The sequence below is a fragment of the Mirounga angustirostris genome, unplaced genomic scaffold, assembly GCF_029215605.1.
Source record: "Mirounga angustirostris isolate CCGP_5_RB_7025 unplaced genomic scaffold, mMirAng1.0.hap1 SCAF_11, whole genome shotgun sequence".
Lineage (NCBI taxonomy): Eukaryota > Metazoa > Chordata > Mammalia > Carnivora > Phocidae > Mirounga > Mirounga angustirostris.
Genome location: NW_026991719.1, coordinates 53,243,373 through 53,265,652, shown reverse-complemented (window position 1 = coordinate 53,265,652; position 22,280 = coordinate 53,243,373). Strand labels below are relative to the sequence as shown.

At 38.2% G+C, this 22,280-nt stretch overlaps 1 protein-coding gene across 16 annotated transcripts in view; it reads left to right on the top strand.

Annotated features, from left to right (window-relative positions):
• EDA2R (ectodysplasin A2 receptor) overlaps nucleotides 1-22,280 on the top strand; it is a 106,561-nt gene that overhangs the window by 1,279 nt on the left and 83,002 nt on the right. For 7 of the 16 annotated variants that reach the window (XM_064574166.1, XM_064574163.1, XM_064574165.1 and 4 more), the window contains exon 2: nucleotides 14,880-14,976. In XM_064574166.1, coding sequence (XP_064430236.1) covers nucleotides 14,906-14,976 — 71 coding nt within the window. In that variant the 5' untranslated portion in view covers nucleotides 14,880-14,905. Of the gene's footprint in view, nucleotides 1-5,514; nucleotides 5,536-14,543; nucleotides 14,619-14,857; nucleotides 14,977-22,280 lie in introns of those variants that run through there. The other 9 variants (XM_064574164.1, XM_064574167.1, XM_064574168.1 and 6 more) reach the window with 3 other exon arrangements.

The following is a 22,280-nucleotide window of genomic DNA, read 5'->3' as shown; positions in this document are numbered from 1 at the left end:
CTTTTAAGGCTCCAGAGACAGACTACTTGAGTTCAAATCCCATCCCCACCATTTATTAACTTGTGTGACATTGGGCAAGTAGAACTACTTCCCCCTTTCAGAACTCTGGTTTACTGCAGGCTAAAATGGAGACAATAATAGTGCTACTTCATCGTTTTTGTGAGGATTAAATTAGATAATCCGTGTAAAATATTTGTACACACTTAGCACAGTGACTGCACCAAAATAAGCGCTCAATAAATGTTAACTATTATTATTATTTAAGATGGACAATGAAGCACAGATAGGATTTCAACAGGTGGAGATAGAAGAGAAGGCAATGGAAGCAGGAAAAACAACAGGAACAACTGTTTGGAGGCAGGAAAGATCAAGACATGTGAAAAGAACACAGGCTGAACTGGATTTTAGAGTACAATTAGGGAAAAGTGGAAGTTAAGTTTGCTGTGGTACATTGGTGACAAATTGGAAAACTTTTGGATGCTAGACTTTCTGTTTAATTGGACAAGAACTGGAAAGCCATTGAAAATTTCTGAGCTAAAGAAAAAAAGTCAAATTTATGTTTCCGGAAGAATAATCTGGTAAATATGAGTCAGCTGGATTGCAGTAGGAAAGCACGAGAGGTGGATAAACCGGATGCAGAGAGGGAATGAGACCCTGGAGCTGAAATGGTGGCTTTGGGAATAGAAAGGAGGTAATACATTTTATAAGACATCACAAAGTTGAATCTACAGAATTATAAGTTGATAAACTATATGAGATTTAAAAAGGGGGAATGAAAAAGAATCAGAATCTCTTGGGACTGGCTTAAGCTTTAAAAAGGTTGTACATTCCAATCCCAGTTCCATCTACTTCTCTGGATGGTACAATAGAAAGTATTTCCACTTTCTTTTTTTTTTTTTTTTTTTTCAAGATCTTATTTATTTGGCAGAGAGAGACACACAGCGAGAGAGGGAACACAAGCATGGGGAGTGGGAGAGGGAGAAGCAGGCTTCCCGCCCAGCAGGGTGCCCGATGTGGGGCTTGATCCCAGGATCCTGGGACCATGACCTGAGCTGAAGGCAGATGCTTAACTACTGAGCCACACAGGCGCCCCATATATGCATTTTCTGAGTTAGACAGCTGTGTTCAAGTCCTGAGTCTGCTACTTATCTGCTGTCTGTGATCCTAAACATATTATTTATCCATCATTCCTAGTCAGGATTGTATTTCTATATAGCATTTAGAAATATGTGTGGGAAGCATGATTTGTTTTTAATTTTTAATTTTTAAAGATTTTATTTATTTATTTGACAGAGAGAGAGAACGCACAAGCAGGGGGAGCAGCAGGCAGAGGAGAGGGAGAAGGGGGCTCCCTGCCAAGCGGGGAGCTCAACGCAGGGTTCAGTCCCAGGGTCCCAGGATCATGACCTGAGCCGAAGGCAGACACTTAACTGACTGAGCCACCCAGGCACACATATATATAAATGACTGAGGCACTATGGCATTTAGTGCCAACAACGAAGAGTTGTTCTTCCCACCCACTTATAATACCAGCTGTAAGTCCAGTGAGAAATATTTTTTAAAGATTTTATTTTATTTTATTTTATTTTATTTTATTTTATTTTATTTTATTTTATTTTATTTTATTTTATTTTATTTATTTGACAGAGAGAGACACAGCGAGAGAGGGAACACAAGCAGAGGGGAGAGGGAGAGGGAGAAGCAGGCTTCCCGCGGAGCAGGGAGCCCGATGTGGGACTCGATCCCAGGACCCTGGGATCATGACCTGAGCCGAAGGCAGACGCTTAATGACTGAGCCACCCAGGTGCCCCAAGTCCAGTGAGAAATATTGAACTTCTCTGAGCCTCAGTTTTCTACTCTGAAAAGCAGGGACAATAGTACTTAAATCATAGTTTTATTGGGAGGATGAAGGGAGATAATCCCTGTAAAGTACTAGCACAGTATCTGACATATGGTACGCTTTCATGAATCATAGTTTTCTTTCACTGCAGTTGACTTCACCTTGAAACATCCTTGTTAGTCTCTGAACACTTCCAGAGGGAATGCACTTAGTAATCTCTGAGAGAGTCCATTCCCTTCATGGAAGGCCTTGACTCTTTAAAAGCTCTTCCTTTTGTTAAACTGAACTCATTCTCCCTATGGTTTCCACTCTGAGGTCTTAGTCATTCTCCCTGGGGCAACTCAGAGCAGTCTCTTTATTCTTTTCCATGATAGTTCTTTATAGGTCTGAAGGACAGAGACCCGATTTCCTGCATCTTCTGATCCCAGGTCAAAGAGCCCATTTTTCCTACCATTTCTCACATGGCATGTTGTCAAGTCAAATAAGACTGTGAGGTTTTTAGCTATATAAATTGGGGTGATGGTACCTTCAAAGTGATGAGAAACACTGCATAAGGAGCAGGATGGGTGACTGTGACAAGTTCCTTTTATAATTTATTAATTCTTAAGTTCCCATTATGTGTCAGATATTTTCAAACCCATCATTTCACTGACTCCTCACCCCAACTAGGAAAGGTATAGGTCTTCTTATCTTTATTGTACAGGTGGCCAAACAGGCCAAAGAAAAGAAAACTTTCTAGAGATTGTTTAGTTAGTGAGTGTCTGAGCCACAACTGGAAGTTAAATTTTTCTTACTCCAAGGTTAATGTCATTCTTTTTTTTTTTTTTTTTTTTTTTCATTTTCCACAGTTGTTTGTATTTAAAATATAGGCTGGGCAATTAGGCCAAATTTGACACTAGAGAAAGAGACTAGAAGAGAATGGGTTATCTACTTGCTTTATACTAGTTATTCTTTCTCTGAAAGACCTCATTTAGAAAGGCTCTTTAAGGGAGAAAAAGTCCCTAGTGCCAGAGGAAAGGCAAGCAATACCACTACCAGGGAGCACAAGCTAGGCCATAAAACCTTCCTTTAGATGTCTTCTTGACCTGCTCTACTTGAATGCCTTTTGCAGAGAATGAAACATTTTTTGGAGCTATTTCTCAGAGCTGAAGCTGGAGGTTGAAGCAGAAACTATTTTTCTCTGCTTCCTTTCTGGAGACTAGCTCCATCTATCAGTTTTCCCATTGGATACGTGACAGGAGGGATGTGACTCAGCTTCACCTAGTCTGAAAATAGAAGGTATTTTTCTGTGTTCATAGGAAATATGAGGATGGCTATAGTTTGTCTTGGATTAGAATTAACTACATATGTTTTCTATGTTCCTCACAAGATTGATTATGATTTCTTAAAGGTAGAGACGATGTTTTATTCACCTCTGGTTTTTCCTCTTGCCACCATGTCCTAACAGAATGCCTAGCATAGAAGGCACTTAAGTATTTTTTGAGTGACCAGAAATCCATCCTTCCCTTCCCAGGGTGACTACAGTTATGATATCCCTTAAGCATCCTAAAAGATATCATGACATTTTCAAAAATAAAGCAATTGTCATGTAACATATATGGTGGAATCAAAGACTAAGATGTCTTCACTTACAGGAGATTGTTAGTCACCATGATAAGGTGAGTAAGCCAAAAGGACCACTTCCCTTCCATGGGCCACATCTTCCTGACCCAACCTACATTTTGGAATTTTTTCCTTTGAGCCAAGTTTAGGCAGTGTGAGTGTGGTGGTGGGCGGGGGGAGAAGCTACAACCTAATTACTCACCAAGTAATTAGTCTTAAACCTGGGTCCACCCTTTCTTTAATTATGGGAAATAGACAAGCCACTAAGCCCTGAATTTGGATACTTGGATTGTAGTCCTGTCTCTGCCACTGACCAACTATGTGACTTTGGGAAAATTTTATCCCTTCTCTGGGCCTTAGTCGCCCCATCTAGTTCATCAAGGAATGGGGTTAGTTTGCCTTGAAGAATCCTTTTGGGATTCCATAATATGTTTTCAATTATCTTGTGGTTTGAAGTTTTAACCAGCTGCCAAAGAGGAAAAACAAAACAAAACAAAACAATAATGGAATATGTGATGCCATGAATGTGAATACCGAGGTACCTATTTCTAAAAAAAAAAAAAAAAATCAAGTAGAGCTAGATGGCATTTCCTTATTGGACAACAGGCAGTTGTGGCTAAGAAGAGTTTTAAACTTCCTTCTAACTCTTAAGATTATAGGATTCTGAAAATTGTCTTACAGAATGTGTGTTTACATACGAGATCATAGGCTTCTTGCTATATGTCTCACCTTTCTCCCATTACCCTGCCAAGTCTTATATTAATGTTTCTTCTTTTTATTGGGCACCCTAAAAAAAGGCAAAAAAATATTTTGGTATCAATATCTCATACCCTATAAAGGCAGGCTACATTTTATGGACTGGTTGTCCCATTTCTATTGGAAGGATAAGTGGACCTGAGCTATACTCTGAAATGCTCATCAGGTTGTATGTCTGCTTCTTTATGATATTTTATTTTCTGGCCAGTGAGGAAGAGATAGTGTGCTTGATTGAATTTAGATTGCTTTGGGAGATAGGGCACTGTTCTTACTGACACCTTCAGAAAGATATAGCTATTCCAGATTGCTTGGTAAATTAGACAGGGTGGAGAGAATGTGAGGCAAAAACAAACAAACAAACAAACAAAAAACATTAATAGAAATCAGAAATTAGTACCCTTGACTGAGTTTTATCCAGTTCCCAGCCCTGCAAAGAAAACATACCATGAATCCAGTTCCCAATTGGGATAACTCAGCCAAAAGCATATCTTCCTTGGGAAGTGAATAGATATTTATCCCCAGTCCTTCTGGTGGGATAACTAGTTTTTGATGATACCATAATTTGATGGTGTCTGTGGTCATTGGTACATTAATAAATGACTCATTTTGGCTAAAATCACAGTGGAGCAAAGTAGGGGCTTTGGATATTGGCTAAGTGTTTGGCCTGTGGCTTGTCTCCAATTCCCTTTTCTCCCCCGCTCTGGGTGGGATAGTAACAAAAATCATAGCAACTCTCACATGTGTAGCACAAGCCAGAGTTTCCAGAGCACTCTCACATGCATTATCTCATTTTCCCCTTGAACATCATCCAGGGCAGTTTCTGTGCCTTTGCTCCCACTTGGGAAGACTGTTTCAACAATCATTAAAATGATATTTTCCCCTCATAATCAGCCCAAAATTTGCAGGTCTTAATTTCATCCCATTCATTTTATTAATTATATTGCTATATTCTTAGCTACACAGTTCTTTTCTCCCCTTCCCTTAACATTTTTTTCAGCAGTTGCTAAATAAAAAATATTTATATATTTTGTAGCTTTTTCTCCTCAATTTATAGTCTTTTAAGTTATGTTTATCTTTTTAGGTTTGTGTGTTTTTGTTGCTGTTGTTCTTGTGAATGTGTGTGCTCACACATGTTTTGAAGAAAAAGTAATTTAATTCATATGGTTAGCATTTCCTTTTGGCTGAGTGGAAATGACCCAGTTCAGTTGGTTATTAATTCTATCTATAAAATGACAATATGCTTTTAATAAGAATTTTTTTGTCTACCCCAGCATCTTTATTCTTACAGAGGCATTGTCTGTTGTTCTGTATACTGGAATAAAGGACAAGGTAAATAGGTGAGGCTTCTTTAATTTTGCACGACTCCCTTCATTCTACTCTGTTGATAATCCTGACATTACTGGACCAGTTGTTGCTATCACTAACAGTTGAAATTCTTTAGTCACTTTGGAAATGGAAAGAGAAGCCTGTTAAAAACTATAATTACCACCCGTGGTATCTGAATCACATCTATGAAGGTATTATCATCTACTCAAACATTAAAAGAAAATTTACTTTTATCACATGCCCACAAAATAAAGTCAAAATAATGCATCCCCAGTCTTGATGATCCTCCACCGCCCTGTACCAACAGTTGATACTGTCATTCACCTCTTACTTCTTTTTTTTTTTTTAAAGATTTTATTTATTTATTTGACAGAGAGACACAGCGAGAGAGGGAACACAAGCAGGGGGAGTGGGAGAGGGAGAGGCAGGCTTCCTGTGGAGCAGGGAGCCTGATACGGGGCTCGATCCCAGGACCCTGGGATCATGGCCTGAGCCGAAGGCAGACGCTTAATGACTGAGCCACCCAGGTACCCCTCACCTCTTACTTCTTAAAACTTTTTCCTGTACTACCCTATCTGGGTTTTATTCTTTCTTCCCTGGCTTCCTCTTGGTTGCTGCTGGTTCTTCTTCCTCTTCTAGCTTCAAATATGGATGTCCCTCAATGTTTTGTTCTTGATATTTTTCTTTGTTCATCTAAGCCTCCACCATAATTTACCTATCACCTCTCTCAGAGGTTTTGATTTAATTGATCTAGGATATAGGTATTTTTTAAAAGTCCTCTTGATGATTTTGATATGCACCCATGAGTTGGTCTTTTTATGCATTTGACTTATCTCTAAGCCCAACCTATATTCTACGTATTTTAATTGCCTGCTAGGCACCACCACTGACATTTCGTATCCCCTCCATACTTAAAATGATTTGAAAACCTAAGTATATTGACTTTTTTTCTAACAATGAACTCTCTGTTCACACTCTTCATGTCCTTGAGGTTCTTCTGGTTTCCCTCAGAGTCTTCTCTGACTCATATTTTTCTTTTGACTCTCACATCCATGGAATTGTAAGGTTCTAGTGGTGCTTTTTGTAAAGTCTGTTCCCCTCACCATTACTTTCTTTCTATTATTGCTACCACCCATGTCCTGGCCCTTATCTCTTAAGGCTTGGGAAGTAACCCTGTCTAACCATTCTTTCATAATAAAATAAAATTTAAAAAAAAGTACAATCAGATTAACATTCAGGAAATACCTTTTTGCCAAACAAAGATATTAATGATAAAAAATTAAATTTCAGTGACAGTCTGGGAGGACCTCAATTCCCTATTTTAGAGTTCACTGCCTTGGAAAGCATGACAGATTCATGGGTCTTAAATTCCCTGTGGTTTGGCATTGTTTCTTACTAGATAAATAAATACAGAGGAATCTTTTTTTTTTCTTTGAGCCTCAGGGTTTTTTAAAATTTATTAATTGGTGATAATAATCTCTGGCTTACTCCTGGGGTTATTGTAAGAATCCATTGAGCTGACTGATAAGAAACCTTTTATAAATTGTGAAACCTTTCACTGAGGCAGAAGATTGTGATCATTACTTTGTAGTCTTTAACCATTTACTAATTCAACAAATATTTATCTAGTGCCTACTATGTGTCAGGCACTGTTATAAGTATATGAGATAAAGCAGTGTGATCTCATGGTACTTACATTCTAATTGGAGGAGGAGCAGGCTATAAAGTTATAAATAAGATATATAGGATGTTAGATGGTTATAAGTACTATTGAGAAGAATGAAATAGCAAAGGGGTATAAGAGATATGGAAGGAAGTTACAATTTTAAAGGAATGGTCAGAGAAGCCTCACTAGGAAGATGGTATAATGAACTGAAGAAGATAAGGGAGGGAACTATGTGGATATTTAGGGGAAAACCTGCCTGACTGAGGGAGCAGCAAGTGTGAAGAACTTATAAGTTGGGAACAGTCCTGGTTAGTCTGAGGAATAGGAAAGAGGCCAGCATGGCTGGAGTTAAGAGATTAAGAGGAAGAATAGTAGATCATAAAGTCAAAGTGGTAATGGTATAAGAGGAAATAGGCAGATCATCTCATTGACCATTCTAAGGACTTTAATTGTATTGTGTGAGGTGGAGAGCCATCAATAGATTTTGAGATTGGAAATGACATGATCTAGCATGTTTTAAAACTAACTCTCCACCCTCAACCCCTTTGTCTTTTTTTTTTTTTAAGATTTTATTTATTTATTCATGAGAGACAGAGAGAGAGAGAGAGAGGCAGAGGGAGAAGCAGGCTCCCAAGGAGCAGAGAGCCCGATGCGGGACTCGATCCCAGGACCCTGGGATCATGACCTGAGCCGAAGGCAGACGCTTAACCATCTGAGCCACCCAGGCGCCCAACCCCTTTGTCTTTATCACCCATTTTTTTTCTAAAAACAAAACAAAACAAACAAACAAAAAACAATGGGTAGGCCCCAGTTCACTCCCTCACCAAGTTTCCTTTGAATGTGGGAGAGACAAAAAAAACAACCAACCAAACAACAACAACAACAAACTTTTTCTGACTACACCTTATAGTCAGGCAAAACAGACAAGAACCAAAAAAAAAAAAAAAAAAAAACCCTTAAAGTAGTAATTTTCAAAGTGGGCTCCATGTGAAAATCACCTGATGAACTTTAAAAATTCCAAATATTAAGGCCACACCACTGACTGGTTACATTAGAATCTCAGGAATGGGGCCCAAATATCAGTATTTTTTGAAGCTCCCAAGGTGCAACCTATACAAAGAACCACTAGTCAAAGAGATTGGCCAAACTCATAGTATGAATGGGGACATTAAGTCTAGCCCTGGGGAGGAACATGCTTCTGATGGGAGAGCTGGGCCTGGGATCATTCACCCTACTGAGGAATGTAAAATTCACAGATAGTGGTGCAGGAGGAAGATAAGATACTTGGTAGTTTGGAAGCAGGTTATAAGCAAGAGAAAGCTAGGATAGGAGTGGCCGTAGGTAAGGCCAGGAAATGAAGGGCTGAGAGCTAGCACCAAATATAAAGCAACATCTGGATTATAGGCCAAATGTCTGGAAATAATGAAGGCACTCATTATTATGAGATTAGAAGTTTAATTTTCAAAGAAAGCAGAGTTCTCAAGGCCAGGCTGAGCAACTGCTTTGATTTTTGCCAGTCTTATGCATGTGGGCCACTAGGTAGAGCCACAGGAGAGGAATGGACAGTGCATGGACCAGCTGCTGTCTTCCTCACCCTCTTTAATACCACACCTCCTGCACTGCTCAGGCAAAGGAAATATCTTCCCTGAAGTCCTGAGTTCTTAATTTAGACCTGTCATCCTGTCCTGTCCACCCGTCCTAGATACAAAGAACATGTTTCACCCCACAAGCATGTGCAAGTTGAGAAGAGCAGCAGCCGCAAGCTGTGTCCAAAGGCAGCTGCACCGGCAGCAGCCTGAGTACCTTACATCTACCAGAAACTTGGCCAACATTGATTATTCAGGGCACAGTGAGCTAATGTGAGGATTATTATTAATGTCAGTCTCATTGCTTCTCCTCTTCCCTGTCTACTTGCATTCTTACTCTTCTAGGTTATTGTTATTATTATTATTTATTATTATTATTTTGGAATCAGGACAGAGGGATGGACAGGGAGAGTAGCCACATGACAAAGAGACAAAATAAAGAGACACTAGTTATATTGCCACTTGTCAGCCCCTCTGGTTAAATCCAATCAATATACCCAAACAACACTAGATAAATTTGGATGAAAAAAGTTGAGTGGAAAAAAAATCACAGAGGCACATATCAGAATATTCATAGTCGCTCTTTAAAATTTTAATTTTGGGGCTAACTTAGGTGGGTAATAACTACTGGAATAATACAGGGTAGTTCATAATATAGAATTAAAGAAAAAGCTGAAGAACCAGCTTTTTAAAAAAAATTGAGATATAATTTGCATACCATAAAACTCACCTTTATAAAATCTATAATTCACTGGTTTTTTAACATATTCACAAAGTTGTGCAACCATCATGACTAGTTCTAGACCAGTTCATCACCCCAAAATGAAGCTTACCCATTAAACAGTCATTCCCCATTCTCTCTTTGCCCCAGCCCGTGGCAACTACTAGTCTACTTTCTGTCTCTATAAATTGTCTATTCTGGTATTTCATGTAAATGTAATCATACAATATTTCTTTTTTTGTGCCTGGCTTAGCATAATGTTTTCAAGATTTATCCATGTTGTAGCACGTCTCAAGTACCTCATTCCTTTTTGCGGCTGAATAATATTTTGTTGTGTGGTTAGAGATGGACATTCAGATTGTTTCTACATTTTGGCTATTATGAGATACTAGGAACATTTGTGTACAAATTATTTTAAAGTATTTATTTATTTGACAGAGAGAGAGACCCGGCGAGAGAGGGAACACAAGCAGGGGGAGTGAGAGAGGGAGAAACAGGCTTCCCACTGAGCAGGGAGCCAGATGTGGGGCTTGATCCTAGGACCCTGGGATCATGACCTGAGCCGAAGGCAGATGCTTAATGACTGAGCCACCCAGGCACCCGTGTACAAATTTTTACGTGGATATATACTTTCAATTATTTTGGGTATATACCTATGGGTGGAATTTCTGGGTCACATGGTAACTCTATGCTTAACATTTTGAGGAACTGTAAAAACATTTTTCAGAAGGACTGTACAACTTCATGTTCTTTTTTACATTACATTTTGCATTATATTTGTTACAAATTTTTTGGAAAAGACTTTTTTTATTCAGTGTTTAAGATTTTTTTTAAAGATTTTATTTATTTATTCATGAGAGACAGAGGGAGAGAGAGAGAGAGAGGCAGAGGGAGAAGCAGGCTCCCCAAGGAGCAGGAAGCCTGATGCAAGACTCAATCCCAGGACCCTGGGATCACAACCCGAGCTGAAGGCAGACGCCTAACCATCTGAGCCACCCAGGCACCCTTCAGTGTTTAAGATTAAAAACTACAAGATTTTGCTTGTAGCTGATGAGTAAAAAGAAAAAAGTTAAATTATCAACTGATTAGCTAGTTAAAATGTTTTGACTCAGAATAAAATTATTAATAGATATTCCAGTTACTTTGTGTAGGCTTAAGAGTTCTGGAGCAAAATAGGTCTAAACAAAATATATCATCTGAGAGCATAGGGCTAATGAGTATATGAATTACTGAGTAAGAAATCTGATAAAGAGAGATTGTGGCAGACCTTTGATTCTTTTAGGCTTCTAGCAGTTGGTTACCACATGCAAGGACCCAGCAGCCAGTTATTTCACCTTTTTACTTGTCTGAGTTAAACTTTAACCCACTAAAGCAGGAATAAAAAGATACCTTATAGATCAGTTGGAAAACATAAAGCAGTCCCAATTCTCCAGCAATATATGAGGGTTCCAGTTTCTCCACATCCTTGCCAACACTCACTTACCTCCCTTATTTTTTATTACAGCCACCTTAGTGAATGTGAAGTGGGATTTCATTGTGATTGTGATTTTGATTTGCATTCCCCTAATTGCTAATAATGTTGAACATTTTTTTCATGTGCTTATTGGCCATTTGTATATCTTCTTGGGGTGATGTATATTCAGATACTCTGCCCATTAAAAAAAGATTTTATTTATTTATTTATTTTTAATTTATTTTAGAGAGAGAGAGATTGAGAAATTGAGAGGTTGAGCGGGGGAGAGGAGTAGATTCCTTTTTCCTCAAGCAGACTCCCCACTGAGCGTGGAACCCTACTCAAGGCTCAGTACCAAAACTCTGAGATCACGACCTGAGCCAAAACCAAGAGCTGGATGCTTAACTGACTGAGCTACCCAGGCACCCCTACTTTGCCCATTTTTAATTGGGTTGTCTTTATTTCTGAGTTGTCAGACATAACTATATATTCTACATATAAGTATTTTATCAGATCTCTAGAATTTTCAGGGTTTTTCACCATTTACATAGATTGTCTTTTTATTTTTTTATTTTTTATTTTTTTTTAAAGATTTTATTTATTTATTTGAGAGAAAGAGAATGAGAGACAGCACGAGAGGGAAGAGGGCAGAGGGGGAAGCAGACCCCCCGCTGAGCAGGGAGCCCGATGCGGGACTCGATCCCAGGACTCCAGGATCATGACCTGAGCCGAAGGCAGTCGCTTAACCAACTGAGCCACCCAGGCGCCCTGTCTTTTTATTTTTTAAGCGTCCTTTGAAGCACAAAAATTTTACATTTTCATTAAATACAATTTGTCTATTTTTTCTTTTGTTGCTTGTGCTTTTAGTGCTATATCTAAAAAAACAAACAAACAAAACAAACAAACAAAAAAACATTGCCTAGTCCAAGGTCACATATTTACACCTATATTTTTATAAGAAAAATGAAAAATTATAAAAAAAGATTTCTTATAAAGAAAATTCTTATAAATAAGAGTTTTATAGTTTTGTCCCTTACATTTGGGGCTTTGGTCCATTTTGAGTTAATTTTGCATATAGTATGAAGTATCCAATTTGATCATTTTTCATGTGAACCATTTGTCACAACACCTTTAAAAAAAAAAAGCTGTTCTTTTCCCATTAAATTGCCTTAGCACTCTTTTTGAAAATCAATTGACCATAGCATAACAACTTTATTTATAATGGCCACAAATTGGAAAAAGCCCAATGTCCATTAACCAAAAAAAAAAAAAGTATAAATAAATTATGGCATATACATATAATGGGATGCTAAACAACAATGGTAAGGGACAAATGTTGCTGCACACATGATGGATGAATCTCACAGAAATAACATTGAGCTAAGAAAGCCAGAAACAAGGATGTTCTTGTATTAATTCAATTTATGTGAAGTTCAAGGACAGATAAAACTAATAATGGTGACAGAAGCCAAAATATAAATTACTTGGGAGAAGGGGATGGTACTGACTAGGAAGGGCCATGAGACAGCCAGTTGAGGTAATGAAAAGATTCTGCATCTTTATTTGGATAGTGTTTATGTGATTATATACATATGTAAAAATTTTATAGGCCTGTCCACTTGATTTTGGATGATTCAGTCTCATCCTCTGTGACATTTTAGAAGTGTGTCTAGATGTAGTTATGAGACACCTCAGAGTAACCCTAATTTTCTCAAAACCTAATTATTATCTCTCACCTTCTCTTACAATAAAAAGGCAATTACATCTGCCAGAGGACAACTGATGACCACAGGGACGAATTTGACATAACTTCTGAGTTTGCCCCTGGATAATAACATTTAACCATTATTAAACAGTTTTCCTGTATGCCCTGACTTCAAAACAGTCCAGAGTCTATGTTATTTTGTTCTCTGTAATAAAGACAATTTGTTAAGCTTATAATGAGAGACAATTTATTTTGTATTATAAGCAGTTTGACAAAAACGGGGGGTGGGGGAAAACTGTCTGTTCATTCCCTGGATTCTGCTATGAGGATTTAGTAATAAGCCTGTCTTGCCTAAACATATGTCTCAAAGCCTGTGTTAGAGGGATGTGTTAAGATTCATGACAAATAACATTTATTAGATAAATGGGGGTCTGGAAGTCAAACAAAACAGAGTGTTTTGGACACCCAGAGGCTAGAAGCAGCTGCTGTGGAGATTTCAGATGCCTATGTCAGGAGCTTATCTCAAGGGCAGGGCTACTCTTTGGCTTCTGACAATGTTTTTCTGCTTTTGTGGGTAAGAAAAAGATACAGGGTAGTTGTCCAGACCAGTATGCTGGCTCTGTGCCCATGACACTTAATTCCCTTGTCATAAGGCCTATGGGGCCACTGATAGTTTTGGTCCTTACTAAGAAGGGTAGGTATGGAGGGGACTATGTTTATTGAGGCTGACAACTATGGGCCAGTAATTGAAACAACACAAGAGGTAACATTTTTAGTTTGTGCAAAAATGAATTTTGTAGCCCACTTTCTTCTGAATGAAGGAATGAGGAAGAATGCTCCAGTTGATGGTGAGAAAAGACACATTCAAGCAAGAACGCCAGCCAGGATGATTCACCCTAACACCACTGGGGACTTTTGAGGGGAAGAGTGATGGCCTCTCAGGGTTCACATTCACTCTCCTCTCTTCCAACATACATACTTAGGATTTTCAGCACTTTGAATAGCCACCTGAAGTTCACCTTGGTATGAGGTTAAGGAACAAGCAAAAGAATCTCACACCACCTTTGTCTTTGAATAGTGCAAGTCATGTGTATCAATTACTTGAGTCTCCCTCATTAAATTCATCTTTGTAGAAAACTTTGTACTTAACTCTGTCTTATTTTGTGTAGCTTTTTCAAGTCTTTGTAATGGTTTGATGGACCTTATAGCTCATTTAATCCTCCCAAGAACTATATAAGGTAGGTGAGAAACATACTGTCCCCTTTTTTCAAATTAAGTAACTATGGCCAGAAAAGATAAAGTGACTCATCCAAGGGCATAGGTTAAAAGAAGAAGAGTTAGGTAAGTTGAACAACTAATCCAGTTTGCCTGAAACTGTCCCAGTTTTAGTACTGAAAACCCCATATGCTGGGGAAGCCTCTTAGTTCTGAGCAAACCTGGATAATTGGTTACCCTATACCCAGGATTAAACTCTATTTCCCAGCTCTCAGGTCAATGCTAGTGATACTGCCCTATGCCATGTGTATTCTGAGAACTGTTATCTGAGTAGTGTTTCTTCTTCTCTACACCTTAGTGTACCAGGATATTTCTCCATGGTGGGTCACCTCCCCTCCCACTCTTCCCTAGGGCAGAAGCAATGACAGCTAGTGGCCCTCAAAGGTATTCAAGACAGTTTTGGCAAAAGAAAACCATGTTTCAGTTTTCTTATCCACCCAAACAATGACAATAATCCCTATAGTGCTTACCTCTCATGGTTATTGTGTGGATCAAATAATAATGGATGTGAAAGTGCTTTCTAAACTGTTAATAGCTGGTCACATGTGAAAAATTGTGGTTATCCTCTACCCACCCAGACGGAAGCTAGCTCCTTGTCTTACTCTCTTTCCAGGTCAGCAAGTGGTACAACAAGTAACTGTGTGAACTTTGGCAAATTTTTGGCCTCTGTGCCTCAGTTTCCTCATATGTAAGTTAAGGATAATAATAATGTCTGATATGGTGGTGTAAAGTATTCAATGAATTATTTTTAAATATAAAGCATTTAAAAGAGCTCTGGGCACATGGCCAGGGCTATATAAGCATTAGCTGTTTTGGATTGGCTTCCTCAACCCCTGTAACTCAGAGCCAGAGACTATATTAAGTGGACCCATAAACCAAGTGACCCATAAACCAAGCCACCACTTTCCATTTTCACTAGCTCCCTAGTTTTTGTGTTATGTACCCACAGCCTTCCCACCATGGATTGCCAAGAAAATGAGTACTGGGACCAATGGGGACAGTGTGTCACCTGCCAACTGTGTGGGCCTGGACAAGAACTCTCCAAGGTAAGTACCTCTGGTCAGGATACTTATTTCTGTCACATTCTAGGAACCAGCCTCACAACTGAGTGGGTCCAAGATTAAGAGAGTCAACCCCACCTGTGTCTAATCCAGTCTAGCAGGCAAAACATGGAATCCAAAGATTATGATAATAGCAGTGACAGTGCCAACAAAAAGCCCACCTGACAGGATCAGGGTCAGGGGAGGGTTCCATGAGATAATGGCATATATCAAGAGGAAATAAGGAATGCAGAGGCCTAGGAAGACTATTTAGCATTAGGGAAATCTGTCAACAAAATTAGGGTCCACCCACTTGGGATTCGGGAGCCAGATGTTAGGTCTGATCTGTTACAGAGCTACTTTAGATCAGGTAGCGGAGGAAGGCCTCTCTAAGGAGGTGTCTTCTAGGGACAGAATATAGCTAGTACAGAGTCCCAAGGTGGGAATGAATTAGGCATATACAAGGAAGAAGAAGAAGCTTAGTGCAGCTGATGTATGTTAAGTGAAATAGAGAATGGTACACAATGAGGTCATAGAAGGAGGTATGGGCCAAACTATGTGGAGTCTTAAAATCTATGATGAAAAGTTTTCATTTTTTCCCTAAGTACACCAGGGAACCTTTGGGGGGTTTTGAATAGAAGAGTGACATGATCCTATAAGTAAAATAAAATATAGCAGTTATTTAGCCCACATTCCTATCTCTCTATTTCACAAAGTCCCAGAGACACCAACAAATGCAAGCACCAACTCTAATTTTAACTCCTTATGTGTAACATTCTGTACCACAGGGGAGTGTCCACATGGTTGATAAGGAATCCCAGGACCCAGGAAAGGTCATCAGAGGTTAGATCATGTTGGGCATTGGGATGGACCTGATGGACTAAACTGCTTGGCTTAACATAATCTATTTTCAGTATTACATTGATCTTCATGTTAAAAAGTCTTGGCACTCTCATTAAGAACAATCTCTTACAAATGTTTCTATCATGTACATGACTATTATGTTTAAAGCCATCCATGTTTACAAACCTGAACTTCTCCAAGGGAGAAAAATAGGTCTTTCTATGTATCAAACTGCTGTTACCAAACTCTTAAAACATGATCCATGATGAAATGTACATTTGTGTATTTCAGCACCACTAGAAAGCTCAGAGACAATGAATGAGTTGCAATGTTGTGTTCCTGCAAAAACTTTATATGTAAACAGATTGTACTTGTATAGCAGTCTGTACCTTGTAAAGGACTTTCATGTAGATTATCTAATTTGGCTCTTAGTCCCACCAAGGAGGTATTAAGAACGCCATTTTAGATTAGGAAACTAAGACTCGGAGAGGATGCATGACTTTCCCAAAGTCAAAATGGTTCAGTAAAAATAAACATGAGCCAGATAAACAAGGGTTTGAGCCTCAGCTTTGCTGTGGGGAAATTAGTTTAACTCTGACTCAATTAGGATGTGCTAAATTAAAAGTAACATAAAGCAGCAGTGACTTGAACCATAAACACATTTATTTATGTAATGAAGTTTAGAGGTCAGGAGACTGTGGTTGGTTGAGCTGATCAACAATGTTGTCAAGGACCCAGGCTCTTTTTATTCTTCGGTTATCTTGTTTTGTCTTCATGCTTGTGTCCTTTTGGTTGCCACAACTCAAAGCATCACATCTTCACAGCATAGTCAAAGTCAGGAAGAAGGGGCAGGGACAAAGTACCTTGACTTTTATTAGGGAAGAAGTATTTTCTTAGAATACTTCCTAGAAGTATTTTCCTAGAAGCTCCTCAGCAGATTCCCCCTTATATCTTATGTGTGCAAATTGACTGCTGTATTTCTAAACTTCAAGAAAGGTTAGGAAATTAATACCTGGCAAATGGGAATGGGATTGCCATAATTAACTAAGGCCAATCAAGCATCAGTTCTTGAGACTGGTCACCTTGCAACTGAGAATGAAATCAATGTGCTATTAGTAAATAAGAAACTGGGCAATAACTTTTAGATAAGGAGCTAACATCACCTGACACAGCCTTGTATTTACTTTTATTTAGTTTTAGAATTCACTCATATGGATTATAAACATTACTATAAATAAATCTTTACAGAAAATCAACACTATTTCCTCAGGACATATTTTTAGAAGTGTAATTACCATGCAAAATAATGCAGACTGTTTAGAAATTCTTGAGATATATTAACAGATAACACTTCTGATTTTTTTTTTACTAATTTCCATTACAAATATATTTATTTTCAATAGTGCATGGATTTCTTATATCCTAAAAGCCAAACCACACATGAATAATGCATGTTTCTATCATCTATTAATTTTATACCTTCTTTTGTAATGTTAAATTACTAATTTGAGAACTCTCTTTTAAAAGATTTTATTTACTTATTAGAGAGAGAGAGAGAGAGCACAAGACGGGGTAGGGTCAGAGGGAGAGGCAGGCTTCCCACGGAGCAGGGAGCCTGATATGGGACTCAATCCAGGATTCCGGGATCATGACCTGAGCCGAAGGCAGTCGCTTAACCAACTGAACCACCCAGGCACCCCAATTTATGAGAACTTTATATTATTTTACTTTTTTTTATTTGATGGAGAAAAAACTTTTTTTGTGTTTATTATTTACATTTTCAATTTTGTGAACTATTTCAGATTGTTTTACTCTTCTCTTCATTGTTTATTGTTTATTCTTTAGTAGTTTAAGAAACTAGAGTAGACAGACAGTATAGCAGAATATGGAGTGTTTTTTAAATTTTCTTTTTATTATATAATATTTTCAAAAATCAGAAATGGTTTTGAATTTTGTTTCATTTTATCAGCTGTATTGACAATTTCATCTATTCTCCTCTTGACATAATAATTTGATTGTATATATCAATAAATTCCAAAAATTAAAATATCTTGCATTTCTAGGATAAGCCAATTTTGATTGTGATTTTGGGTTGCATATGCTTTTATGTTTTAAAAGTTCATATTTTATAATACATAAATACTTTTATAGCACTATCAGCATCAAAATTTATATAAGAATTGTGCTAACTAGGGGTGCCTGGGTGGCTCAGATGGTTAAGCGTCTGCCTTCGGCTCAGGTCATGATTCCAGGGTCCTGGGATCAAGCCCCACATCGGGCTCCTGGCTTAGCAGGAGTCTGCTTCTCCCTCTCCCTCTGTCTCCCCCCCTGCTCATGCTTGCTCGCTCTCTGTATCTCTGTGTCTCAAATTAATAAATAAAATCTTTAAAAAAATTGTGCTAACTAGGTAAAATTAATTAAGAATATTGATATTCTTCTAATTATAAAACAGTTTTGGGGGCCATAATCATTTGAGAGAATTACTTTTGCCTCCTAATTAGGAAAGATTCTCAATATAATATTTTGCATGATACTTTATTCTTTTTTAATTTCCTAGAAAACAACTTATTCATTCAAGAAGTTATTTTTTTCTGGTTCTTTTTAATTTTATTTTATTTTAAAGTGTTATGTTAGTCGCCATATAGTACATCATTAGTTTTTTTTTTTTTGCTTCTTTTTAAATTTTATTTTATTATGTTATGTTAGTCACCATACATCATTAGTTTTTCATGTGGTGATCCACGATTCATTGTTTTTGTATAACACCTAGTGCTCCATGCAGTACATGCCCTCCTTAATACCCATCACTGGGCTAACCCATCCCCCCACCCCCTCCCTCTAAAACCCTCCGTTTGTTCAGAGTCCATAGTCTCTCATGGTTCGTCTCCCCCTCCGATTCCCGCCCCCCTTCATTTTTCCCTTCCTTCTCCTAATGTCTTCCATGCTATTCCTTATGTTCCACAAATAAGTGAAACCATATGATAATTGACTTTCTTTGCTTATTTCACTTAGCATAATCTCCTCCAGTCCCATCCATGTTGATGTAAAAGTTGGATATTCATCATTTCTGATGGCTGAGTAATATTCCATTGTATATATGGATCCTGCCACACTACTGAATTGCTGGATGAGTTCTAGTAATTTGGGGATGGAGTCTTTTGGATTTTCCACATAAAGTATCATGTCATCTGCAAAGAGAGAGAGAGTTTGACTTTGCCAATTTGAATACCTTTGATTTCTTTTTGTTATCTGATTGCTGTTGCTAGGGCTTTTAGTACTATGTTGAACAATAGTGGCAAGGATGGGCATCCTTGACGTGTTCCTGATCTTAAAAGAAGTGTTCTCATCTTTTCCCCATTGAGGATGATATTCGCTGTGGGTTTTCTATAGATGGATTTTATGAACTTGAGGAATGTTCCCTCTATCCCTATATTCTGAAGAGTTTTAATCAGGAAGCGATGCTATATTTGGTCAAATGCTTTTTCTGCATCAATTGAGAGGACCATATAGTTCTTCTCTCTCCTCTTATTAATGTACTCCTTCACATTGATTGATTTGTGAATGTTGAACCACCTAGCATCCCAGGGATAAATCCCACTTGGTAGTGTGGATGATCCTTTTAATGTATTGTTGGATCCTATTGGTAGGATTTGGTTGAGAATTTTGGAATCCATATTCATCAGGGATATTGGTCTGTAAGTCTCCATTTTGATGGCATCTTTGCCTGGTTTGGGGATTAAGGTAATGCTGGACTCATAGAATGAGTCTGAAAGCTTTCCTTCTGTTTCTCTTTTTTGAAACAGCTTCAGGAGAATAGACATTATTTCTTCTTTGAATGTTTGGTGGAATTCCCAGGGAATCTCTCAGGCCCTGGACTATTGTTTTTTGGGAAGTTTTTGATCACTGTTTCAATCTCGTTACTGGCTATTGGCCTATTCAGGTTGTCAATTTCTTCCTGTTTCAGTCTCAGTAGTTTATAAGTTACCAGGAAGGCATCCATTTCTTCCAGGTTGCTTAATTTATTGGCAGAGTTGTTGATAATAATTTCTTAAAATTGATTCTGTTTCCTTGGTGTTAGTCGTGATCTCTCCCTTTTCATTCATAATTTTATTAATTTGGGTCCTTTCTCTTTTCTTTTGGATAAGTCTGACCAGTGGTTTATCGATCTTATTAATTCTTTCAAAGAACAAGCTTCTAGTTTTGATGATCTGACCTACTGTGTTTCTGATTTCTAATTCATTGATCTCTGCTCTAATCTTAATTATTTCTCTTCTAATGAGTGCCTTAGGCATCATATGTTGCATTTTCTCCAGTCCTTTAAGGTGTAAAGTTAGTTGGTGAATTCGGGATTTTTCTATTTTTTGAGTTAGGCTTGGATAGCTAAGTATTTCCCCCTTAGGACCACCGTTGCAGTTTCCATAGGTTTTGGACTGATTTGTTGTCATTCTCATTGGTTTCCATGAATTGTTTAAGTTCCTCTTTGATTTCCTGGTTGACCCAAACATTCTTAAGGTGAGTGGTCTTTAGCTTCCAAGTGTTTGAATTTCTGCCAAATTTTTCTTGTGATTGAGTTCCAGTTTTCAAGCATTATGGTCTGAAAATATGTAGGGAATAATTTCAATCTTTTTTTTTAAGATTTTTTATTTATTTAACAGAGAGAGAGACAGCGAGAGAAGGAGCCCAAGCAGGGAGAGTGGGAGAGGGAGAAACAGGCTTCCTGCTGAGCAGGGAGCCCGATGCAGGGCTCAATCCCAGGACCCTGGTATCATGACCTGAGCCAAAGGCAGAAGCTTAACGACTGAGCCACCCAGGCGCCCCGGGAATAATTTCAATCTTTTGGTATCAGTTGAGACCTGATTTGTGTCTCATTATGTGGTCTATTCCGGAGAAAGTTCCCTGTGTGCTCGAGAAGAATGAGTATTCTGTTGTTTTGGGGTGGAATGTTCTGTACATATCTATGAGGTCCATCTGGTCCAGTGTGTCATTCAAAGCTCTTGTTTCCTTGTTGATTTTCTGCTTAGATGATCTGTCTATTCCTGAGAGTGGAGTATTAAGGTCTCCCACAATTAATGTATTATTATCAATATGACTCTATTTTGGTTAACAGTTGGCTTATGTAGTTGGCTGCTCCCATGTCAGGGCTATAGATATTTACAATTGTTAGATCCTCTTGTTGGATAGACCCTTTAAGAATGATATAGTGTCCTTCTGTGTCTCTAACTATAATGTTTAACTTAAACCTAATTTGTCTGATATGAGAATTGCTACCCCAGGTTTCTTTTGAGGTCCGTTGGCATGGAAGATGGATCTCCATCCTTTCACTTTCAGTCTGGATGTATCTTTAGGTTCAAAATGAGTCTCTTGTAGAAAGCATATGGATGGGTTCTGTCTTTTTATCCAATCTGCAACCCTGTGCCATTTTATGGGAGCATTTAGGCCATTCACATTGAAAGTGATTATTGAAAGATATGAATTTATTGTCATCATGTTGCCTGTGAAGTCCTTGTTTCTATAGATTGTAAATTTCTGTTGTATATCACTCTTGGGGTCTTTCTCCTTTTATAGCACACCACCTTATTATTTTTTGTGGGGCCAGCTCAGTGGTCACATATTCTTTTATTTTCTGCCAGTCTTGGAATCTCTGCATCTCTCCATCCATTCTAAATGACAGTCTTGCTGGATAAAGTGTTCTTGGCTGCATGTTCTTCTCATTTAGTATCCTGAATATGTCTTGCCAGCCCTTTCTGGCTTGCCAGGTCTCTGTGGATAGGTCTGACATTATTCTGATGTTCCTCCCTCTGTATGTAAGGAACCTCTTCCCCCTAACTGCCCTCAAGATGGTTTCCTTATTCTAAGATTTGGGAGTTTTACTATTACATGCTGGGGTGTTAGTCTGTTTTCCTTGATCTTGGGAGGAATCCTCTCTACCTCTAGGACATGAATGTTTGTTTCATTCCCAGATTAGGGAAGTTCTCAGCTACAATTTGCTCAACTATATCTTCTAATCCTCTCTCTCTCTCCACCCCCTCCAGGATTCCAATAATTCTGACATTGGAACATTTCATGCCTTCACTTATTTCTCTAATTCTGTTTTCAAGGATTTTAAGCTGTTTCTCCCAGGCCTCCTGTTTTTCCTTCTTTTCTATCTATTTGTCTTTTAGATTACTAGTTCATTCTTCTGTCTCATTTACCCTAGCTGTTCGAGTATCTAGAGTAGATTGGATCTCATTGATAGTATTTTTAAGTTCTGCCAGTTCAGCTCTCATTTCTGCCATTAGAGCCTCTACTAGACTCTATGTTGCCATTAATCATTTTCTCCATTCTAGCTATTGTCTTCATAACTGTTACCCTATAGTCCATTTCCAACATCTTGCTTATATCTATATCTATTTGTAAATCTGTGGCATAAGTCACAGTCTCTGAGTCTTTTCTATTTGGGGGGTTCCTCCTCCTAATCATTCTGTTAA